General features: G+C 48.9%; 1 protein-coding gene across 5 annotated transcripts in view; it reads left to right on the forward strand.

Annotated features, from left to right (window-relative positions):
• Positions 1-25,195, forward strand: part of ARMC9 (armadillo repeat containing 9) — a 132,198-nt gene that overhangs the window by 83,622 nt on the left and 23,381 nt on the right. For all 5 annotated transcript variants that reach the window (XM_079134853.1, XM_079134851.1, XM_079134849.1 and 2 more), the window contains one exon: positions 20,058-20,162. In XM_079134853.1, the coding sequence (XP_078990979.1) occupies positions 20,058-20,162 (105 nt within the window). The remainder of the gene's footprint in view (positions 1-20,057; positions 20,163-25,195) is intronic.

The raw sequence follows: 25,195 nt of genomic DNA on the forward strand, positions 1-25,195 counted from the left end.
CCTAAAAGTTCAAATTTTGCTGTTGTTAACAAGTACTCTTGGTTGTTTCCTTGAAAGGACAGGCTCACTGCATTTATTTTCAAGAAACTGGCAGACATATACCGTAGTCTGAATGATCAGTGTCTATCAGTTGTTCTTTCAAATAAAAATGCTGTTCCCTGAAAAAAAGGGCACATTCAACTTGTGACTCAGGTAATGTCACAAATGGTTTTCCTCAGGATAACCATCTTGCTGTAGTAGAGCAGAAGGACTTTATCTGTTCTTCTGTTACACAGAATATTAAAAAGATGGGCCATGAGATTTGAGGTTTAATAAAATTATTTCACCTGTTTCATCAGGAACATTCTTAAACGAATCCCTGCCTTATCCTATGTGTCTCTGCTGCCTCTGTTTGTGATACCAGTGGCTTCACCCATCACTGCTTTTGTACTTTCTGTGCAAATGTCAGCAGTACAATTGTTCCAGGATAAACCATGAAAGTCAATAAAGGTACCCAACATTTTAACGATTTCACTTGGGTTTTGTTGTCAAGTATTTACATAAAAGATCTTTGATGATTAGTCACTGTTGATCCAAAATGAATATAAACAATAGCAAGTCTAGGCATAATTCTGCAGATGAGGTGTTGATTCAGCACCTGTGTTTGCCATTTGACTATTGTTTGATTGACAAGTGGCACTACTGTGATTTCCTTTGTTCACTTTCCATTCAGCAAGCATTCAGCAATATCAGCCATACAAGGCTATCGAGTAGTTTCTCCACCAAATCTATAGTGTAACTTGCTTGCAAGGTTCTTCAGCATCTGGGTTTTTAAATCTTTTGTGGGGGTGAATAATTTTATATATACAGAAAAAGTAGTTCAGCTGGCCGTTGTGGTACACACCTGTAATCCCAGCGACTGAGAAGGCTGAAGCAGGAGGATAACAAGTTCAAAGCCAGCCTCAGCAACTTAGGGAGGCCCTAAGCAACTCAGCAAGACCTCGTCTCAAAATAAAAAATAAAAATGGGTTGGGGATGTGGCTCAGTGGTAGAGCACCCCTAGGTTAAATCCCCAGTACAAAAAAAAAAAAAAGAAAAGAAAAGAAAGAAAGGTAGTACAGAGAATTCCTGTACATCCATCATGCAGTTCAGGGGCTGTTAAACTTCTAGCTTGAAAAGTTATAACAAACAAATTTTCAATTTTTGACTTTAAAGAACTCATTCAATCTTGTTTAAATATTCAAATCCTTTTTTTGTTAAACTGAATAATTTTTCACAAAATTACTTTCCAACTTAATTGATATTATTGTATTCAAATGTGTTGTTGCGTAAGTTATAATAAGGCAAATTATTGACATCTGTAAAAAGCACTGAAAGAGAACTTTTGCCATATTTTCACTTTTTATTGGCAGTTTCACCTAGTTTCTTCTGAATAGATTTCTCCCTTTCATAAGTCAGAGAACTTTCCCACTTCCCTCCCCCACTTTACAAGTAGTTGGGATTTTGATTGGAATATCTATCAATCAGTTTGAGGAGAATTGGGACCTTTATGGTGGAGTGCTCTATTCCATAAACATTGTATGTCTCCATTGTTTTAAGGTCTTTACATACTTCTCCAAATCTAATTTAAATACTCAACACATATGACTTGAGTCACTGCCATTTGCCTTCTTTCATATGTGTGGTCATTTGGAGAAAGATTCATTTAAATGTGAATTATTGGAAGAGATTAATTGGTAGAGAATTGGAACCATATAATGGCCAACTTAAAAAAATTTTTTTAAGAAGTCAAGAAATAGAAAAGTGCAGCCATTGGTTGTGGTAGTGTTATAAAGGGATTAGAAGAAAACATGACACAATAAATCCTACAGAGTAAAATCAGAATTTGGTAGCAGGTGCTGGTAAGTTTCCTAAGTCTTGAGGGCAAGAAGTTAAGTCCAAGAAGGTTAAGCAAGACAGGAATAAGCAAGACTGGGCTGGGGAGATCGCTCAGTTGGTAGAGTGCTTGCCTTGCATGCACATGGCCCTGAGTTCAATTCCCAGCACCACAAAAAAAAAAAAAAAAAAAAAAAAAAAAAAACCTGTGAACTAGGAATAAGCAAGACTAAGAATATCTTCCAAGTGAGGATTGAGAACTCAGGCAAGGTCTTTAAAAACAAATAACCCAATCAATAAATGGGCTGAGGAACTGAACAGTCACTTCACAGAAGAAGAAATACAATCAATCAAGAAATATATGAAAAATTGTTCAACTTCTCTAGTGATTAGAGAAATGCAAATCAAAACTACTCTAAGAATCCATCTCACTCCAATCAGAATTGCAGTTATCAAGAATACAAGCAATAATAAATGTTGGCGAGGATGTGGGAAAAGGTACACTCATACATTGCTGGTGGGACTGCAAAATGGTACAAGGAAGAATAGGGTTACTTTATATTAGGTGGAGGGGAGTGAAGGGGGGGGAAGGGGCGTGGGGGCAGGAAGGACAGTAGAGTGAAGCAGACATTATTACCTCATGCACATGCATGACTGCATGACCAGTGTCATCCTGCAATATGTACAATCAGAAGAATGAGATTACACTCCGTTTATGTATGATCCTTCAAAATGTATAAATGCATTCTGCTGTCATGTACAACAGATTAGAACAATAAAAACATTTTAAAAATAAAATAAAAGTGCATTATAGGTAAAACTTGAAAATAAAAAGTATCCTTGAAAAATATCTTCAAAAAATAAAGGAACTCAGGCAAGGAGACGATAACAAATGACAAGGGACAGATGCCCAGACACTCCAGTCAACGAGTCTTGAACTACTGAAGTAGCGACAGTGAAGCTTAAGCCAGAGCAGGGTTTACAGTTTGAGCGTCCCTCCTTCCCTCCTGCATCAGAGCCACAGTGACTGAGTGCAGATATGGAGCCCGAGGACACTGAGCACCAGGCCCCAGGAGGGAGGTCAGGAACCGGGCATCAGGTCCCTCTGATGGCGCCTCTCTGGAGGAGCTGTGCAAGCCCAGGTGCCTCTGGTCCTCCTCTCCCCTGCCCTGTTGATCCTTCCTCGCTGCCTCAACTTGCCAGCTCCACTCCTTCCGCCCTGCTTTAGGGGCATTCTCCAAGGAATGGTGACAAGCCATGTTGAAGTGCTGTCTGGCTTTCTTCCTTTAGGGCATTTCTGATACCCCATCAGTATTCAAAATACCCCTGCCCTGGCTTAGCTTGTCAGAGACATGGAGGCCCTAGGGACAGGCTTGGAATGAAAATCATGTCCTCTTGTCAATACAGCAGCTCTCTGGAGACTTTTTTCATCACCTATTTATGCAGCCTCATCTCTCCAGGAGAGCCAGGCACCACGTGCTTGCCTCTTGTAGGGCAGCCCACAGGTTCAAATCTTTCTCTTTTCTTTTACCAGTCCTGCCCCCTGCCATTCCCGCGTCCCACTGGCACATGCACACATTCTTCTGAGGAAAGGAAGCTGGCCAAGTACAGGAAAGAGGTGTGACTGCAGTTGACCCTCAGGTGTCTTTGTAAGCCCAGAACCAGTGACCATCTCACATGATTGACACAGGAAGCCTTTTAACTCTGTTTCCTAAAGCATCAAGGTAGAAGGCAGAACACTGAGTCTTGTCATTTAAAAATTTTTCAAGCTGGGCACAGTGGCACACACTTGTAATTCCAGCAACTCAGCAGCCTGAGGCAGGAAGATCACAAGTTTGAGACCAGCGTGGGCAACTTAGTGAGACCCTGTCTGAAAATAAAAATTTGAAAAGGGCCAAGGATGAAGCTCTGATAGTGCATTCCTAGGTTCAATTCTTAGTACCAAAAAAAATCCATACCGTTCATTTTCAAGGCAGAACTTCATATGATACTCTTTAGATGTATTTTGCCAACACGTAACCCCTAGGTATAAATCTTATACCCACAGAGAGGCCAGGCTGAAGTGATAGAACCGAACCAGTGGCTTTCACAGCCTCCCTGTGCGTTCGGGCGTCACTGATGGGTAGTCTTCAAAGCCCTTGGGGCTCCTGGCCCTTTTTGTCCTCATCAACACTGTCAGCAGCAGCAGCAGCAGTCACTGCTGTCATCAGCTTCCAGCCTGCCACGCCTGACTGGGGGGGGGGGGGGGGCCTGGGCACCAGACAGAAGCCTTAGATAACGACGTGGTCTCCAGGGAGCTTAAAGCATGGCGTATTACCGGACAGTGTGAGGTTCAGGAAGACTGACAGACCCAGAGACGGTTGCTTTGTTACAATGCCCAGGCACAGGAGTGCGCCGTGTCCCCTGGGAGGCAGGGGAAGCACTTGGGGAAGCTTGGGATCAGTGGAGGGGTATCGGAAGAGGAGGAAGAGGTGGGTGAGAACCTAAATTGTGGTTTCTGTAGCAAAGTGCAGGCAAGGCAGGGGAAGCAGGCCTTGGGGCGTCAAGTTTGGATTGTTTCAGCAGGTTCTGGGCTGTAGGCGCTGCCTGGAGATGTCTGGCACCTGGCCTTAGGGTGACTGAGGCAGGTGGTTAGTGGCCAGAGCGTGAGAGCCGTTGAGGCTGGGGCGCGACCTCTGGACTGATTGGCTTCTATGTGGAAAGCTCGCTCAAGGGCGATTGTTTTGTGCCTCTGGGAACTGGCTAGCCTGAGAGGGCCGTCACTGCAGGGTCAGCAGGGCCCCAGATGGAGCATCAGATAGAGGGGAAAAGACAGTTGACATGCAAGACTCCTGCAGCCTGGCCCCCTGGACATTCCGGCCTCCTCTCTTTTCCCAGAAATGGCCTCTCCAGACCTGAAGGAGTTGCAGGCACCTTGCATGGTCTCCAAGCCAACCCCCTTGGTTTTCCCACTTCTTCATCTTGCCTGCCGTTGCCTGCCACCTGGGTTCCAGAACTGGGATAATTAGTGCCACCATGGCATCTGGTCATGGCATTCACATTGGACTCCTTTGTAGTCACCTTAGCCAATAAAGGTTCAAATCTTCCAAAAGGAATCTCATCAAAAACTGAAGACAGGAACTTAGGCAGTAAGTGAGGGGGCTAGCGCATCTCAGGAACCCACCAGCCTAGATCCCTGCCTGCCTCCAGGCAAGGGTGATGCACTGAACCCCACTCAGAGTGCAAAGGGCAGGGTAGAGCACAGCTGGGAAGACTGCGGAGAAAGGAAACCCGCCAGGATCTGCCAGCCCTGCCTTGGGAAGACTAACCTGGCCTCAGAGTTCAAGTTAACTGGAGACCCAGAAAGCTCCACATGACCAATGGCCAGCCTTGTGCAAGCACGTGCCTGTGCGCAGGCACTGGCCTGGAGCTTCCAGCCCTTCCTTCCGCTTACTCCTCGCTCCTCTCTGCCAAGTAAGGCTATTATTAGCCCCAATTTCAGGATGAGAAAAGCAAACTTGAGAGAGCTTCAGAAACTTGCAAGGCCCCTGGGCAGTCCTCAGCGAGAATGAACTGCAAACCTGGGCTGTGGGGGAGCACTTGAGCCCAGCCTCTCCCACCGCAGGCTTTAGGGGGCTTTGTGCGGAGCTTGGCCAGGCAGGGAGTCCCTGGGGGGCGACCGGCAGGAGCTGGGAATTTACAGAGCATGTCATTAGGAATCAAAGGCTGGCAACTTTGGACCCCAGTAGCTGGGCAAATGGGAATGCCAAACGGGGAACCCTGGCTCGGAGGGCATAGGGTGCAGCTCACATGCAGGAGGCAGGTAGGATGACCTAGCTAGCACAGACAACAAAGGACATGGAACCAGACGCTCCTGACCAGCCTCCTCCAGGTGACCCTGCATCTCATAGGCAGATACATTGCTGAGGGTGCAGACTCCTCTCCCTTCCAGCACTTTCATTCATAACCTGTGAGGCTTGACCACCTGAAGCTGCTTTAGGGCACTTGTCCAAAGAGCCAGCGGCTGAGCGCTGTCCATGAATCACTCTTCTGATGGTCACTGTGGTGGCCAACTTGCTTGGCATGGGACAGACTACACTTGTTACCCAATTAGCAAAGAAATGTCTGTCTTATGTCTATAGAACTTGCAAGGCTTTTCCATTATTCAGCCAAGTCAATAAAGAAGCCAGTGTTCCCAGCGAGGGCTTTTGCTTTTTTCTGGTACCTTTTCAGCTTCTAAGTTGGTTCATTTCCGTGATGCAGCTCCTGGGCTCCCAGACCATGGCTGGGGTGAACTAACTGCCCAACAGGCTGACTCATGGCTGCTGCCCTCATTTCCACTCTGGTTTCTATGGAAATAGACATCAGATGGCTCAAAACAAGGTGAGGGCTTATAGACACCTCAGGATTCCTAGGCATTTATAAACCCTATTTGTCCAACACCTGTTTCCATGGAAACAGGCGCAGAAAAGGTCAAACAATGCTCTACAGTAAACTTTTTTTTCCCTCTTTTATCTAATTTTTAAAAAATTATAGCGAGGCAGTGTGAGACCTTTTCCCATTATCATAGATGTTTTGGAGTAATGGTAGATTCGATGCTGTAAGGTCCATTTCTCATTTTGAACTCTTTAATAAACACATTGGCACATTGTGCACAATCCCATTTTGCAACCTTATTTAATAAATGGTTTGGTCTGTCTGATCAAATCGCTATCACTTGGCATTCCAAGATGAAACACTGAGAATCTAGGCCTGAGAATATGACAGAGGGAAAAATAGTGTGTGACCTGCTTGTCCCTTCTCACTCTAGCACTCGAGACCCCAGGTCTTTGCTTGCATCCTTGGGGCTGTTGTAAAGGCGCAGGATCTGGTTTGCTCAAAGGGAGACTTCTGTTATCTAAATTCCGAGTGCCACTTAGTATGTCCTTTATGTGCAACACGTAAGTGGAAACGGCTCTCTGTTAGCAGTGAGCCAGGTGAGCGAGCAGCATCTGCCATCCTGCAGAGCGGCAGGGACTCCAGAACGACAGACGTTGGCCAAGCAGTGGTCAGTGTGGTGTGTGGAAGTTAAGCTGTGGTCTGCTGCTGATCATAGTCAGGTGGACGTGAGTCAGACCATTAAGGGAAAAACAGTGAGTTCACCTGAAATAGGGAAAACGGGAAAAAAATGGAAGGCGATGTTGCTGGGTGGAAGGAGGAGCTGCAGGGAATTAGTTATGGGACGCACTGAGCAACTGGCTGCTGGCACTTTCTAGCATTTATCTTGATATTATCTTTCATGGCTGAGTCATTGCTTTTAGGCCTTCAGCAGTCCATTAGTGAAGTCTCAGTACCACTGGGACAGAGCTGGTATCAGCTTTGTTCACCAGGGGAGCCTGCTGCCTAGCTCAGCACCTGGCATGTGCCAGGTGTTCCATAGATAACTGGCTGGGGATAGATGCTTCAGATGGGACATTGGCCGGCAGGAGTTCTTATGGTCCTCTCTGCAGTGTCCCTCAAGAGGAATGGAACAGGCCAACCCACACACCCCAAGCCCTGGAGAGCACTCACAAGGCACACCCCTGTGTGACTCAGGTGCCCGCCAACTGCCTCCCATTCTGGCTGTGTTTTTGAAAGATGTCTGAGTGGAATCATACAGAACAGGTGCTCAGGAGCCTGCCTTGTGTACTCTGTGTATTGGTTAGCCTTTGCCAACGGGTAACAAACCACACCAAACAGAGTGGCCCCACATCTTAGTGGTCTCAAACACAACTCTTTTTTCCTCCCAAGTCTGTGCGTTGACTGGACAGGTCCTCTGCTGATTTCACCTACACACGATCACGTGACTGCAGGTGGCTGGACATCAGCTGGGCTGGAAGGTTCAAGGTGGCCTCACTAGTGGCTTGGCAGCAGGTGCCAGCTGGCTTCTCTGTCTTCTTCCCTGTGGCCTCTCTCCTCTGTCCTCCTTGCTGGGCCTTTCTTGGTTCAGAAGGGTGAAGGCAGAAGCTCAGGCTCTGGAGGTTGGCTCTCAAAGGCTCACTTCTGCCACATCCTACTGGTCAAAGTCACAAAGCCAGCCCATTGAGGGGGCTAGAAGAATAGACTTCACTCACACTCCGGAAGAGTAGCAGAGCCGCTTTGCAAAAAAGGGTGTGTTTATGGCAGAGGAGGAGTTGGTGGCTGTTAGTCTAAGTGAAGTTCATCTGGGGAACAAGCCTTTTTCCGATAGCCTGTGGGTCCCAAACAAGAAAGCTTTCTGTGCCTGTTGCAGTGGCGGACGAAGGCTAAGGCAGGAGGATCATGGGTTCAAAGCCAGCTTCAACAACTCAGTGAGGTCCTAAGCAACTCAGCGAGACCTTGTCTCTAAATAAAATATAAAAAAGGGCTGGGAATGTGGCTTGGTAGTGAAGTTCGACCCCCAGTACCAAAAAAAAAAAAGCTTTTTGTGGTTACACACACACACACACACACACACACACACACACAAATCAGCACCTTTTTGCATGTGTATATACATTGCCTAGTGCCGTTTGTTGAAAAGTCTGAGCTTTGACCCACTAAATTTCTGTGAAATTGTACCATTGTAAAAAACAAATTGACCATAAATTCAAACACAGATAATGTGTTGGGGCGGTTCTGAATCGTTTTATTCTCCCAAGGCTCTTGGCGTCGTTGGTTTTAGCATGCAGTTGACCCACGTGTTCTTAATCTGAAGCGCTCCTCTGCTCTGTGGCATGCAGCTGCTAGTGTCTCGGCTACTGCTTTCCCCCAGTCTGTGGAGTCTCCCCGCATAATTTAACTGTCAATTAGATTGGGGCAAAGACAGTGTTCTGACACCTCAAGCCAGTGAGGCCTCTACCTTCTGCCTCCTGAAGCTGCATGTGGGTTAGAGATTGCATTTGTAAGCACAGAACATTTACAAGGATCCAGACTTTCCATCTTCCCTGGGTTCCCTGCGGGTCTGCGTGTACCTGCAGTTTGGCAGTCAGTCAGAGGTGTGTGGAGATTGCTGAGACCTCGTTCCTCCTGCAGCTCTTCTGCTTCCAGACATTCCCCTTCCTTTCCCATCTTCTACCAAGTCCACAGTGTCAGCCAGGAGAAGCGGGGCTTTCACGGGCGGGAGCTCCCCAGTCAAGATGGCCAGAAACACGCCATTCTTACCCAATGTGAGTATCACGGTGCCAGTGAACAAACTCTTCTCAAGTTGTGGCAACCACTGGTCATTTCCTGGTGATGAGCTGACATTGTTTTTAATACCTGTGTTGCGTTTCGTACACAGTTACTAGAGGGGGAATTGCCTGGTTTACTCATGTTCATACTAGCAGTTTGGTCAGGTCCTGGGAGGTAGAAGTTAAGCAAAGCAGACGTCCTGTGCGGGGAACGAGACCTCAAGCAACTAAACAGGAATGCAGCGTGTGAACCGGAGAGGGCCAGACAGGGAAGAGCAGCCGTCAAAGCCCCGAGAAGGGAGCACTTTGGGGTGTTCCGGGGAGGAAGCAGGAGACAATGTCAGATCACGGGGGCCCTGAGAAGGACTTCAGCTTTTGTTTGGAGAGGAGGGTGGCTGTTAGAAGGTGTTCAGGCATGACATCACCCCACTGGCATTTTTAAGTGACTAGAGTGCACTGTACCGATTCACAGTGGTGAAAACCACCAGGTGAATCTGGTAATTCACTGACTGAGGCTTTAGGCTCAGCCAAACATCACCAGTACAGACACAGGGTCCTGACGGCTGAGCACGCGGCTCAGGTTCTCTAAGCAGGCCGAGCACTGACTACCGTGGACTAGAGCCCGGCGCATCCCAGCGTCCCACCCTGAGACAGGCGTTCAGGAGGTGGGTGTAAATCAGGTGGCTTTGACTGTAGGTTCCTAGATGCCCTGGCTGCTCCCAGTGCCATGTTGCTTGGACAGCTGGAGATCTGTGATGCTTCCCTCCCCATTCTGTCCTCACCTTCCAGACCGTTACCAAATTGTGTGACTCATCCGTCTGCAAAGCACTTGCCTCTTCCCTTTCATTTCCTTTTCGGCTCCACATCCTGGCCTGAACCTCCCCTCCGCTCCCAGCACTGATTTCCTGGCCTCCAGTCTTCCCTTCCCAGACTGAGGTGCATGTGGCCAGCAGACCCTTTTCTTAAAGCAGGGAGGGCGCCACTCAGGGATGCAATCAATTAATTTTTAACTGAGGGAACATTTTAAACTTTCCAGAAAGTACAGAAAATAAATAACAGACAGTTATGGATATATCCTTTCCTCCCTCTCTTTACCCTCCTGAAGAATTAGCCACTATCCTGAAGTTAGTATGTAGATTCCATGGATGATTCTGTGCTTTCATAGTATCTTTGTATTTCCATAAACAACATGCACTATTGTTTCATGGTCTCTCGTTGGTCAGTTTTGCAGGCCCTGGTGCATGCTGAGCAAGTGCTGTACCACTGAGCCACACCTGTAGCCCTTGTTTCATGGTTTTTAATTTTACATAAATGGCTTCATAGTGCATGAATCATTTACCCGCTTGCTTTTTTCACTCACATATTCACAGTATGTGTTTGAGGTTTATTTTTTCCAATAACTGCTGTGGGGTGCTCCACTGTAAGAATGAACCACCATGTGTTTCTTGTGCTTTTTGCAGCAGGAGAGAGCTTCTTATTTGTGTTCCTTGCACAAATGCGTATGTGCCTCTCACACCTGGACGTCGGCTTGCTAGCTCCATGAATATGAGGGTCTCATGTTCACTAGATCTGCTGACTTGCTCTTCAAAGGATCTAAACCCCTTTACACTTGCACCTGTTGCTGTGAGTGTGTGAGTGTGTGAGTGTGTGTGTGTGTGTGTGTGTGTGTGTGTGTGTGTGGTGCTGGGGATTGAACTCAGGGCCTTTTCCATGCTAGGCAAGCACTCTACCACCTGAGCTGTATCCCCAGCCCCGCACCCAATGCCTTTTTAAACTGTTCCACGCTCCTCACCGCCCAGTCAAATCTCAAGTTGCTCATGGTAGTATTCAAAGCCCCGCCCAGTGAGACCCATGTCTACTTTTGCATTTTCATGGACATTACGGCAATCACGACTGCAATGTTGCAAGATCAGTAAGTTAACCTGCAGCTGATAAAAGATCCTTTCCTTCTCTTCTTTGCATGTGATGTCCACTCCTTGGTCCTTTGGGAGCTTTGCAGAAGTCTAATCCAGAAAAGCTAGGTGGTGGGGGCAGGGTCGAACCAAGGCCAGGATGCTATATTGATCCCCGAGGGACATCTTCGCAGGTCACTGGGGTCTTGGGTCTAATTGTTGTCGTGGGTCATGTGTGCTTTTGATCTGCATGCCTTGTACTCATTCCAAGTCCAAGGCAACAGGGGACAGATGGACTCTCTGTGCCCTGAGACCCTAGAAAAGGACAGATGCCTGGTTAACACTGGCTAAATGTCAAGTCAGTGGGCTTGAGTCAGACACCAGGGAAGGGGCAGTGGTCAGATTGGTGGGCTTTAATGCTGCCCCCACCTGTCACCTGTGTGGCCCTGGGCCAGTGGGCTTACTCTGTAGGCCTTGGTGTTCTCATCAGGAAGTGAAAATACTGAGCCTGTTCTCACTGGGTGATTATGGGGAGCCATGGAGCGCTCCAGCAGTCTGGGTGCAGGGGTAACATTCTCCTCATGATCAGACGCAGACTCCCTGGGAGGGAGGTTTGGAGCAGCGGGTGAGAAGCAGCCAGAGGGTGAACTCCTACGTGGGTTAAAGTGGAGCAGGGTGTGGGGCTAGAGCTTTGAGGTCCATCTAGAACTTACACAATTCGTCGAAGGTTTTTCTTTATGATATTCTTGCTGACGTTGAGACCATCCCTTCCCTGTGTGAGGGGTGTTTCCAGTTCCGGGATTTGGTCTCACCCTCCTTCACTCATGTCATGTCAGGGAGGGGACACCCCTGACTTGGTCTCTAGGGCTCTTGTTCCCTCAGCCCTGGTCTCCTGAGCAACTCTGGACTCCATTGGAAGGAACCATGACTGAGGTGCCCCTCAGGCTCTAGTCTGTGCTGAGTGTGGTGTCTGCAGCGCTGCTGTAATGTGGCCCTTCTCTGTGACTCACAGGTGCTTTCGCGCCTCCAGGTCTCTCCTATTCTGTATGTTAAATATGTTGATAAGCACTGCTTTTCCCAGGGCAACTTCGCCATCTTCTATTTCTTGCTCTTTTGCTTAGACTACAGAAAAAGTTTAAGCAAGCAGATTGAGAAGCCAAAACAATGGACCTGAAGAAGCAGGGAGGTCAGGTGTTAGGGCTCTGTGTGGTCATTTACGGCACTGTTCTGCTTGTTGGGCCAGCTTTCAGGAGCCTGGGGTACATTTTAGTGGATGAGGAAGTTGACGTCAGAGCAGCTGGGCACTGTGATGAGTGTGTGGAGCTGGCTTGCTCAGTCCTGAGAGTGGGTGCAGGAGAAACCCTGCCTCCGTGGAGGGCCATCCACCCGGGAAGTCTGCTGTCACCCTGCCAGGCCTGGGCGCCTCAGTCCACCCTTGCTCTCCCATGTGGAGGGCTTTGCTGTTTTTACCAAGAGAGGTTGACAGTTCAGTGTCCTGAGATGCTGTCCCAGGTTTAAACTGCTGGCAAAGCGGCAAGCACACTGGGCACTTTCGCTTGTCATTTGTGAGACCACTTGAGGGCATTCTGCTCTCTGCATTTGTCTCTAAGAGTCTGAGTTTCCAAATGCATTCAGTGGTCAACTGTGGTTTTGTTTTCAGGCCAGTTGCTTAGAATCTGGTTTGTCTGGAGTATTATGTATCTAAAGCTTCCAGTTAAGAATCTTGTAGTAGCGTAAGGTCACCGAGCTGCTATGGGGAAGCTTCGTACGAGAACATCCAAATTCATCTCAGCTCAGGTGCCTTTTTTTGAGGTATTCTTAATCCTCAAAGTAATCAGTTATCACAGCTCTGCCTAGTAATCTGATGCACTCGGCTTGAGTACATAAAGCCAGTCATTTTAGTAAAATTCCTCCAACAATGGTATTTAAGCCCCACCCCAATTAGGCATTTCTTCCCAAAGCATTTCCTTGTTCGTCACCCCCTTGCTTCACAAAGTAGGTATTTCAATGCCACGGCCTTTACTCTGGTGTCCATGAGCCAGGAGGTTGTGGCTAGTCCCCACAGTGGCTAATCTTCAAGGCACATCCGTCACTGGAGCCTCGCTTGCCCGTGAGCAGGGCTGGCAGATCCTGCCCGCTTAAGCTGGGGGAAAACTGTCGGAAAGCAGCGGCCCTGTCCCGCCAGAGCACCCAGCCGTCCGTGGCCCTGACCACCTCCTGCTCTCGCCACTAGTTCTGCCCGTTCCTGAAGTTCCATGCATCCCCGAATCCTTTCACTCCCCTTGACACCACTCAGAAAGCAGGCCCAGAGCCCGCTCTGAGCAAGTGTCATTTCTGCCTGCAGAGTTTCCTGCTGCTGGGAGCTATGGCCAGGCCCTGACGTGTGCATTCCCCACAGACCCCGTCCGGCCCCCTGGCTTGCTCTCTGCGCTTGCTGACCAGTTTCCTTTTCGCTGACACAAATGTTTCTCAGAAGCCACGGCAGTGCCTACTTTGTATCCACACAGTATCCTGGCTCTTCAAAAGTGGCCAACATGGGCTGGGGTGGCAGCTCAGTGGCAGAGCACTTGCCTAGCATGTCTGAGGCACTGGGTTCGAGTCTCAGCGCTGCATGTACCTAAATGAATAAAACAAAGGTCCAGCAACAACTGAAACACATACACACACACACACACACACACACACACACACACACAGGCAAAGTTAAGAGATTTTCTCAGTCGGTCAGTTATGGTTTTAAAGGAGACAGCCAGGTGGTCCCTCTTATTAGAGAAACCCAGGCACCAACAAGAATCATATTTTCCTGAATTAAACCTCAGAACAAAACTTTTTAAACTGAGAACTATCAATTTAATAATTATTTCTCTATCAGTTTTCTTCCATTTATGCATTCCATGTTAACATTCTACCATAGGAATTGCCTGCCTGTTGCAGTAGAGAAGCTGAATCAGGGGAGGCCCTTCCCCACATTGTCAGTAAGTCAGCTGGGGACCCTGGTTCCTTCTCTGGCCCCCGTTAACATCACTGGGCCGAAATTCAAGGTAGTGTTTATTAATGTGGTACATATATTAGAAACCAAAGCAGAACCTGCCCTGTGTCTTTGGAGGTTAGTGAGAACTTATCAATTACGTGAATTTAATTACAAAGCACTTTAAGTGAAAAGCAGCTTCAATGTTTTTTAATTTAAAAATGAATGAATATTTCAGTGAATCTCATAGTAACTTGTGTTGGAGCAAGTGAATGTGTTGAGCCTTAACCCCGGAGAGACGTGGCAGCCCAGATGCACAGGCTGACGTGCCAGTGGGTGGGTCTCACGCACACTCACCGTCCAAGGTGAAGAAATGCCGCTGCTGGTGTGGGCAGAGGCCAGCCTTTGTCAGCCATTGACCATTTCTTTCTCTTCGAAATGGAATGTGGACATTTGTTTGGTTTCTTAACATTTCATGTTTTCTCCTGGCAGGAAAGTGGTGTGTCACCAATACCTCCGTGAAACTGTGATTCACATGCCCATTTCCAGCCAGGGCCTCCAAGGCTTGGTTCCCTGGAGGAGAGATGAAACTCTACCCTGTGCCCAGATCCCTGCCAGTCAGACCGCAGAGCCTGCTCCTTGGTTCCCCAAAAGCAGTCATTTTCCTAAAATCATCATATACTGTACACACGCTATTTGATCTCTAAGATGTTACTATTTTAGTAAACTCAACTCAAAGCCAAGAAGCAACATAAATCTTACAAAAATGTCCCAGAGTTGGCCTTGAGGTAGGGTCTCCTAGATAGCATTACCTTTAGGGAACTCAGTGAAATCTTAGGACGGCGGGTCGGCTAGCCCTTGGCGGCTGTTCTTGCTGGGAAGAATGAGTTCCGACTAGGTTTCTGTCACAGCAGTGACCGTGAGCCTGTGTTCTGGGAAGAAGAAGAGTGGATTCTCCATTGGGGATTAGCCGAGCAGAGAAGAGAGGATGAGCCGTGGACTCCAGGAGGCGGCCACAGCCCTCCCTCCCACTCTATGTGCCCCGCTGAGCTCGACTGCAACCAGACACCAGGGACCCTGGGTCCTCAGAGGACCTGGGCAGGCCAGCCTGTGTCTCCTCAGAAACAGGCTTCTCCTGCAGGGCCCCTCGGCGCCGGGTCAGAAAACCTTCGGCAGAAAGGGGCTGCGCAGGCTGGAAGGCCAGGCTGGCCCCAAGGCTGGGCTACCACAGTGGGCTTGTTGCTTCTCTGGGCCGTAGTTTCCTCCTGAGGAAAGCAGTTTTGATCAAAGAAATCCACACGGAGTCACAGTGGTTAGGATTCCGGGGACGCGTTCCCTGGTGGTTTAACAGGAGAGTGTGTGATGAACACCCCCAAGTGCAGGCTGGCAGGCGGGGTCTCCTCAGAAGGCTGTTTGATGAGTGAGTGGATGATTCTAGAACCTGCCTCAGTTTACTGGTTCTGGCCTGCCTCTGGGGCCACCTACAGTAAGTCACGTCTCCTTCTCTTAAAATAGCCCGTCCTGCGATGACACTGTCTAGTGATGGCAGGTGGTGCCACCCACAGTCTAAAGACAGGCCAGCCCCTAGAGTGGCCCTAAACGGGCAACCTGTCATTCTGGAGATCAGCTCCAGCCAGGTCCTGGGCCCCAAAATGGGAACCTTCATATTCCTTGGGAATTGCACCAGGTAAATCCCATTCACCAAAGACCAGGGCATCCATGATGATCAGAAATTAGTTTTAAATGCACACAGGAGCTCACGTTTGCGGACTAGTGCTTTCTTGAAAATTAGAAAATTTAGAAAAACCAAATTCCACTTGTGGGGTGTGCAAGGAATCAGAGAAAGGTTGGTTAGCATTTCTCAGGGAACACTGTCACATCTTGGCTGCCAGCTTCTTCCGGGAGCCCCTGCCCTTGCTTACTGCCAGGGCTGGCAGCTCCTTCGGCCTCAGCGCAGACCCCAGTCTGGCCTGCTGTGTGCTGCTTCTCATGATTTAACCCACAGAGGACAATCAGATGTCGAGGGAAGATTTGGCAGGGAATGGGAAGGAGCACCACGCACTGGCCCCATCCCCGCGTGTCCTGCTCAGTCAGCCTGTGACAATGCACGGCCTCGTGCCAGCTCATCTAGACGGTCTTCCATGTCTGCAGCTTCCACGGCCGAGGGTTCAACCAGACACGGATCAAAAATTCATGGGGGAGGACTGGGGTTGTGGCTCAGTGGCAGAGTGCTTGCCTGGCCCGTGTGAGGCACTGGGTTCCATCCTCAGCACCACAGAAAAAACAAAGTTTAAAAATTTAAAAAAATTCAGGGGTGGGGATTGCACCTGTACTGGACATGACCAAATCCCCCTTGTCCCGTAAATCATACAGTATAACAGCTATATGTATCACACTTATTTTGTACCTTTGTCAGAAAATAGTTGGGAAGAAGCCAGGCAGAGTGGCCCCAGCTGCTCAGGAGGCTGAGGCAGGAGGATCATGTGAACCCAGGAGTTCGAGAACAATGCAGGCAACATAGTGAGACTCCTCCTCAAAAAAAATCTGGGAATATTTGTGTAGGTCTGTTTCAGAGTTCTTTCTTCCACTGATCTATTTGTCTCTCTGCCAATAGCACACAATCTGGAGTACTGTAGCTGTATAGTAAGTCTTGGAATTAGATAGTCTGATTTCTCATGTGTTGTTCTTTTTCAAAATTGTCTTAGCTGATTCAAGCTCCTTTGCCCTTTCCATATAAATTTTAGAATAATCTTATATCTGGCTACAAAAAAGTCTTGCTAGGATTTTGATAGAAATTGAGCTAACCTGTATGTCATTTTGGGGAGAACTAGCATCTTAACCAGGTCAACTCTCATAATTCACAGGCAAAGCATGCATCTCCATTTATACTTAGATCTTCAGTTTCTCTCAGTAGAGTTTTGTAGTTCTCAGCATTCCCATCCTGTAATGTTGTGTCAGGTTTATACCTAACCATTCCCTTATTTTTGAGCAGTTATAAGTGGTATTTTTAACTTAAGTGTCTACCTGCTTTTTAGTTGTGTACAGAAATCAGAGCTGCGGATGTAACTCAGTTGTAGAACACTTGCCTAGCATATATGAGATCCCAAGTTCAATCTTCAGCACTATAAGGAAAGAAAAAGAAGGAAATTGGGTTCTGTATGTCTATCTTGTATTCTGTGACCTTGCTGAACTCATTCATATGTTCTAGGAGAAAGTAATATTTTATATACACACACACACAATACATCTACATATTTTAAAGATTCTGTAGGATTTTCTACATAAACAATTATATCATCTGCAAATAGGGTCAGTTCTATTTTTCCTTCCTGATCTGTGTCTTCTGTTCCTTTTTGGCCTTGTTGGTCTGGTTGGAACTCCAAGCATCATGTTGACTGAGAGTTGTGAGAGTAGAGAGCCCTGCCGTGTTCCCAGTCTTACATGAAAAGCATCCAGTCTTTCATTGCTAAGTGTGATATTTGCTGTGGGTTTTTTGTAAATATTCTTAATCAAGTCCTCCACTTTTCTGATTTTGCTGGGTTTCTGTCTTGATGGGTGCTGAATTTTGTCAAATACTCTGTTCATCCATTAATGTGAACATGTGTTGCTTGTCCTTCTCCTATCCCTCCCCTCCCCCACCCCCCTCCTTTTCCTCCTCCTTCTCCACTGAGGATTGAGCCCAGGGGTATTCTATCACTGAGCTACCTCCCTAATCCTTTTTATTTTCTATTTTGAGATAGGGTCTTGCTAGGTTACCCAGGCTGGCCTCAAACTTGTGATCCTCCTGCCTCAGCCTCCTGAGTTGTTGGGATTACAGGCATGCGCCACTGCATCCAGCCTATCATGTGATTTTTTTTCCTTTATAAGTTTGCTAATATTGTGGATTACAGTGATTAAGTTTTACATACTGAACCACTCTTGATCACCAGAGCAGACTGTACATGATCATGGTATTCAGCCCTGTTAATACATGGCTTTATTTGTTAAGGACTTCTACAGTGTATTCATGAGGGACGTTTGTGCTTTTCTTTTTGGTTTTGCCTCTGTCTGATTTTGGTACCAGGGTAACACTAGCTTCATAAAATGAAATAAACGTCCCTTCCTCTGATTTTTGACTTGGTGTTCCTTCTTTAAAAGTTGAATAAAATTCTCCAGTGAATTCACACTGGCCTGGAGATTTCTTTTACAAGTTTGATTTCTTTTACAAGTTTACATTTTCAAGTTGAGTTCCGTTTCCTTAATGTTAATAGCACTGTGCATGTTACCTACTTCATGTTGAGAGACTTGTGAAAGGGTGTGTTTTTGCTCTAAGTTGTCAGACTTATGTGTGTAGAGTTGTTTGTAGGAATTCCAGACAATCCCTGTGCTACCTGTAGGGTCTGTATTGATAGCCCCTACTTCTTTCCTGATACTGGTAATTTGTGTCTTTGTCTGCTTGCTTTGGGCTTATGTTTCCCTTCTTCTGTATCTTAAGCATTTTATTTCATTTGTGAGTGTTCATGGGAGCATTTTCATGCTGGCGGCTAGAGCATGTACGTCAGATGTTCCTGACACCTCTGTCATCTACATGTGGCCTCCTAGGGTTCTCTCTTCATTTCGTTAGAGTTGCCCTGTTCTTGGTGTGATGAGGAATTTGTTTTTTTAAGTTTAAACCTGCACATTTTGGGTATTGCAAGGTACTGGATCTCATTTAAACCTTCCTTTTTATCTGGTTTATCCTGATACTACCCTGTTGCTAAAGCACCGTCTCCACTTCCTTACTGAAAGGTGTGGGTAGAATTCCAGGTTCCATGTTGTAAGGTGGGGTTCCCTCATTAGAGTCGGGGTGGGAGTTCTGGATCCCCGCTTGGCTTCCGTTAATACGTCTCCACATGGCCTTTCCTGACCATCCCAGCAGGAAAATGGAGGGACGCCGTCTTACTGTTGGGTGGGGCAAGGGGCCCATACCAGGCATGAGGGCTTCATTACTGCCCAACAGGGATGACATTTTCCCCTTCGTCACCTTCTCTGATATTACCACCTGGAGGTGCGGGATGCCTCCACAGTGGAGGTGGGAGTTCAGGGTCCCCAGGCCCTTGCAGGCCTGGTTAGGATGGAACTACAGTGCTTGCTGTGGTAGTTGGTTACTTTCTAAAGTGTTTTTTGTTCTTGATGTTTTTTGTTTTGCTTTGTTTTTTTCATGTCTTTCCCGGACCTTGGGCTAGAGGGAGCAGGCTTTAGGGGGAAGTTTTTGTCTTCCTTTGACATTTCTGCCTGTGGCTTCTTCAGCTCCAAGTCTGACATATGAGGCAAGAAGAAAACCCAAAGGACTCACCTCCTGTCATTCCTTGGGTCCCGAGGTCCCAGCTGGCCCACCTTTCCCCTCCGTCTTTCAGGGTCTTCTGTTCTGTAGTGTCCGGTGTTTTAGTTGCACGTCATGGAGCAGCAGGGAAGGATATCCACTGCGTCTTCCCTGCAGCTAAACAGCTCTTCTCTTTCCCTCTCCTCCTCTTTCTCCTCCATGCTTCTTCTCTCCTCCTGCCTCCAGAACACTTACTGCGTGGCCAATCGTTGGAATTCTCAAGGTCATCTGGGTGCTTCACCAGCGACCTTCTTGGGTCGAGGTATTGTCCCTTCAGAGTCCGTGCCTGAATCTGGGGTGTGCAGTTTTAGATGTCTCACTGTACTGTGGGCCTTTCATCTTTCAGCACTGGCCCTCTAATTATGTCTCCTCTTGTGCTTGGCAGGGCCACTACATCTGCCACAGGGCGAAATCTGAAGGTGGTAGGCCTAGAGCCACAGGCATCCACAAGTTGATGTGCTCTTCATCATCTTACTTCTCTGACCGAGACCTCTGTCTTGTCTTTTTACCGACTGTGAACTTAAGAAGTACATTCCTGTCACATGTGGTCTTGTGACCCCCGTAAGACCTGTGCAGGTGCCTGATACTCTCTGTAGGCTGACTGGTGTGGCCCCTTACCTGGGACCTTACCACAGAGAGGAACCCCAAGGACTGCAGCTAGGAGGGGCTGCCAAGTGCCTCGTTGGACCTCTTCACACTCCCCGGGAAGTGCTCACCGAGCCCGGTTTCCTGGGGCTCTTTGGTCTCCCCGCTGAGACCTGTGAAACGTAACCCATGAGTTGCTGTGTTGGGCTAAGGCCTGGTCATTTGGGGGCAGCTCACACTCTGGGGAGCCACCCAGAGTCCACAGCACTCACCCTGTCTCTTTGATGCAGGAGGACCATGACACCATGGAAGCTGATCTGGACAAAGACGAACTCATCCAACCCCAGCTTGGAGAACTCTCTGGAGAGAAGCTTCTGACGACGGAGTACTTGGGAGTAAGTGCCACAGGCAGGGCATGGACCTGGAATGGGAAGGGCAGATGGACACGTGTAACCTGCAGCTTGGGGGTGGACTGTTCCGGCCTGCACAGGGAGGGACTGGAGGAAATGTAGCTGCCAGGTGTGTGCCGGGAGCCCTGGGGGTGTCTGAGGGTAGGCCCCGCGGTAGGCAGCTGTTCTGTGGCCCTCTGCCAGTCAGTTTGGAGGACATGCACATAGTAGTGGTGACTGACACCGACTGAAGTAGGGTGGAGGATGGGGAGAGAGAGGGTGGGGCTGAGGACAGCGCACTTGTCAAGCATGCAGGACAGAAGGACCCCCAAAAGGACAGAAAGCAAATAAAGAGGCCTGCAGAGAACCCAAAGAATGCAGTTCACAGAAACCAGGAGAGGAGTGTTTCGGGATGGATCAGCAGCCTGACACGCCAGTGACATCACTGTGCGGAGCCAGAAGCTGACCTCAGAGAGCCCCAGCCCCGGGCTAGCCAGCTCTGGGTGGGAGACATGTGCCTACAACCGGCCACCTAAGAGTGCGGGGCTCAGGCCAGGGGTGGAGCCCCTTTCTGGAACACGCACTTGGTCCTGGTTCCATCCTCAGCACCAAATATAAATAAGTAAGTGATGGAGTCTTGGGCCCACAGGTGTCCCAGGAAGCCTGGGTCAGAGAGCAGACAGGATGAGCAGTTGCCAGGGATTCAGACCAACCTGGACCAAAGCCCTGTAGATCAGCTGAGCACATAAGGACAAAGGCCATTGTCATTGAGGGGTCCTCCTGGTACTTTGATGCTGGTGGTTGACAGGGTCAGTCAGTGGACCTTAAAACCTTCTCCAGGGCTGGGGTGGTGGCAGGGTGGTAGAGCGCTTGCCTGGCATGGGTGAGGCCCTGGGTCCGATCCTCAGCACCACTTAAAACAATAAAGGTTAAATTCCTTAAAAAAAAGTTAAAAAAAACTTCTCCAGCTGAGCAGGTTGGTTCTGGAGAAGGAGGGGCCAGTCCTTCCACAGGGCCTGGCAGAGCCCAGCTCAGGAAGGGGAGAGATGGCCGGGGCAGGAATGTGGAAGCAGAACATACCTCTCCCTTCCCGTGGCCGTCCCCCAGCCCAGTCCCCTTGTCCCCTCGCCCCTGGCACCGGTCCCCCCAGCCCCCTGCCCTCATCCCGCTTCATCACCTAGGAATGTCCAGGGCTTGGCGGGGGCGCAGCACGTGCCGGGGGACACTGAGGTTGTAGGGCATCCAGTGGACAGGCCACGGGACTCTGCAGGCTATGGCGGGATGTGGCCCTTCCTGTGTGAGCTGGGGACCCTCTGGGGCTGAGCCCGGAGCCACTGGGTGTGACCTGCGTTTGGACTGACCCCCACTGCACTCTGGCTGCCTCTGGGGCACGAGTGGAGGGAGGGAGCAGGACCGGTGACTGCAGGGGCTGGGGACAGGTCAGCTGCCACCAGCCCAGCCACAGGCAAGGCTGTTGGATGGTGGCCACTGTTGTCCTTGGAACATCTCAGGAACCAAAGGAGCCCTTGGAGTCATTTGCACTGGGTCAAGTGGGGAGGTGCTCAGGAAGGCTCAGGAGCAGGCAGCCCAGGCTCCGGGTTCCTGAGGGAAGTCTCGAGCAAGGACTACCTTTGTCTCCAAACAGTTGTTTTTGTCAGAGTCTGGGCTCTGTTTGGGAGGACATATATTCTCTAAAGCATCTGCAGGACCTCTTGTTTTAGGACAGGTGACGAGGAAAACAGAAGGCAAATTAGTGTGTCTCCTTTGGAAAGTGTGTGGCGATAGCTGGGGAGGCCATGTACCCGTGTGCCCAACCCCACAGTCGTCACATAGTGACATAAGCAGAAAGGATGTCCCCTGTGGCCTTGTCAGACATGAGCCTGAATACAGCACTTGGTTGACAATTTGTAGCACCTGCACACAAAGAAATGCCATAGACAGGCCCTCATGGGGATATGGGAACGAGTTTTAACCACCACAACATACAAATAGGAGGCAGGACGTGCTGGGACTACCAGCGTAGCTAAGCAGACTGGTGAGACACAAATAGAGCTTTAAATTAACCAGTAACCCCAAATGACTGGCCTCTGGAGTTGCTATCATTCTACCATCACGTGTAGCTGGGTTTTTTTGTTTGTTTGTTTGTTTTTATTCTTTCTCCTGGAGTGCTGGGGATCAAATCAGGGACTTACACATGCTAGGCGAACTCTACTCCTGAGCTGCATCCCCAGCCCTATTTATTTATTTATTTATCTATTGAGACAATGTCTTATTAAATTGCCAGTACTGGCTTCAAACGTGTGATCCTCCTACATCAGCTTGCTGAGTCTCTGGGATTACAGGCATGTGCCATACCCAGCTTAACACGCAGTTTAAATCTCCTTATGGTCTGTGTGCTTTCCTTTTACCAGAAGGAAATGTTTGAGTCACCGGGAAGTTCAGCACATGCTTGCTCACCTCACCGGCTGGACAGTAAGGATGAGCAGTATATGAGCAGTAAGGATGAAGTACGGGAAGAATCACTATATAGGCGTAAAGACCAAGCCTTCGTGTTCCGTGCTCTGTAACAAAGCTGAGTACGAGCTGGGCGGCCTCAGAGAGCAGAAATCTGTTCTCTCGGTGTTGGAGGGCGAAGTCCAAAGCCAAGGTTCCTGCAGGGCTGGGCTCCCCTGGAGGCTGCAAGGCAGGATCCTTTCTTGCTTGTCTCCTCAGCTTCTGGGGGACCCAGGCGATCGTTGGCCTGCGACCACAGCCCTGCATCTCTGCCTCTGTCTTCACTGGCTTCTCTTCTGTTTCCTGTGGAGATACTTCTCGCTGAACTCAGGGCCCACCTGGATAATCCAGGATGACCTCCCAGCTGAAGAGTCCTTAGCTTAATTCCCTCTGCAAAGACTTATTCCAAACAAGGTCGTATTCACAGGTTCCAGGGCCTAGGATGACCTTTGCAGGCCACCCTCCAGCCCACCCCACCAGGCTACCATAGGACCTCATCATGGGAACATCTTTACATTCTATTAGAAAACTGGGCGTGGTGCAGTGACCACTGAGGTCACACGGGCTTCCCTGTGCTGCCACTGCCCATCAGTCATCCTAGGCTGCCTGGGTCCCTTGGGCAGTCACGTGATCTGAAGTTGCCAGCTGCAACCTTGCCCTTTGCTCTGGAGGTGCACAAAAGGACTTACAGTCTCCTCTCGTCGCTGCGTGTGCCACACGAAGGAAGCTGACGCAGGCAGACATTCCCTGGGGAGTGGGGGCCTGAACGTGATGGCTCGGGCCCCATTCTCGGGAGCCAGGCACCTTGCAGTTTTCAGTGAGTCTGAAGATGCTGGCTTTTTGAAACATCCTGTCAGAAAATTATATTAGAAAGGATTTCTCCAACCTGCACCATTTGCCTGAGCAGGCAGAATGCTGGAGAGGCTTGAGACGCAGCTGTTATATTCAGGAAAGACATGAAGCAAATAAAGCTGCTCTTGCTAAGAGGTAGAGATAACAGCTGGCACGGCCGGGAGATGGGCAGGTGTTGTCCTGTGCCCTGCAGTCAGAGCTGGTCCCAGACTGCGACTGATCCCAGACTACAGTACAGGTTAAAAATAGTCTAGGCCCCACCCAGAGCTCCCAACCAGATTTCCAGGAATTACTTAGCACACCAGTGATTTTAAAACCAACCAGTCTCTGGGAGGTAAGGGTCATGGTGCAGCTGAGTTGGCGCACGGGGGCTCGGGATGGGAAGAGGGGTCCTAGGATTCTGGCACCCACAGGAGCACCCCTGCTGAGCATCTGCAGCTACCCCTTCCCTGTGGGGCCTTGCATCAACTCAGGGCACTCGCCTCCACACACACAAGAAACACTCAAGACAGGGGAACAAGTCACTGTCCCCAAGCTTGAGGGAGGCACAGTGGCCATGCCACTGTGCTGCCTACCGTAACTCTGGAGAAGTGACATGCAGACTTGTGGACACCAGTTGAGACCCACAGTTCACTCCTGCTTCTCCTGCCGGAGTGTTTGTGAATTTCTACATCCTAGGTAATCATCCAACTCTTCCTACAAAGAATACCCTGATTTAAATATCCTCACCACCTGGTTTAAAGGGACATGAATATTATGCCACAGTGTCCTTGGACCTTGTTTTAAAGTTACCTTTGTTTTGTCTTTGGTGGGATTGAACCCAGGGCCCGCACATGCACACTCCTGCTGAGCCACACCCCAGCCTTAAGCAACAGTAAGAGGCATGTCTTAGATGAACTTGGCCCACGCCCGATTCCTTTTCATCTCATCCTGCCAGCAAATGTGCCAGGCACATTCTGCTGGAAGGGTTGTGGAGCTTTCCCGAGCCTTTGAGCCGAGTCCGCTGCACTGCGGGGCCTTCCAGACAGCTGACTCCAGCTGCAGAGGACTCGGTCTTGGGCGGTCTGGCGCACCGTTTCTGCACACTAGCAGGGCTGGGGGAGCCTGCACCAGGGGCTCACTGCTGCTCCCACGCCTCTCCCCCTGTGGTTGTTCTTCAGTTGTCTCCACTCAGCCAATCCAGTGTTCTTGCCTGGCTGCCTGCGGGTGGAGAGTCAGGCCCTCTACCCACTGGAGGATTAGTCGGGATCCACTAAATGCCCATATTCTTGTGTGTGAAAACAGCCCAACAAGCAGGGGAAAATCCCGAACCCCAAAACGTTCTGAACTCTCTATTTTTTGTTTGCTTCTTTTACTCTTTTCTAACTATAAAAGAAATGCATGCTTAGCGCCAAAAAGTCAGAAGTAAACTGAACTTGAAGAACAGCCTGATTTCTTCCCACTCAGGGACAATCACTTTCACCTCTGTTATCCTTCCCTTATCAGTTAGGGTGGGTTTCCATGCAAATAGCAGAGTCCCGCCTTATCAATCCAAGTAAAAATTTCAGGAAAGAAGCTGGTAACGTGGTGCACACCTGTAATCCAGCAACTGGAGGCTGAGGCAGGAGGATCTCAAGTTCAAAACCAGTCTCAGCAATATAGCAAGGCCCTAAGAATCTTAGTGAGACCCTGTCTCAAAATTTTAAAAAATAAAA

This window comes from Sciurus vulgaris, assembly GCF_902686455.1.
Source record: "Sciurus vulgaris genome assembly, chromosome: 3".
Lineage (NCBI taxonomy): Eukaryota > Metazoa > Chordata > Mammalia > Rodentia > Sciuridae > Sciurus > Sciurus vulgaris.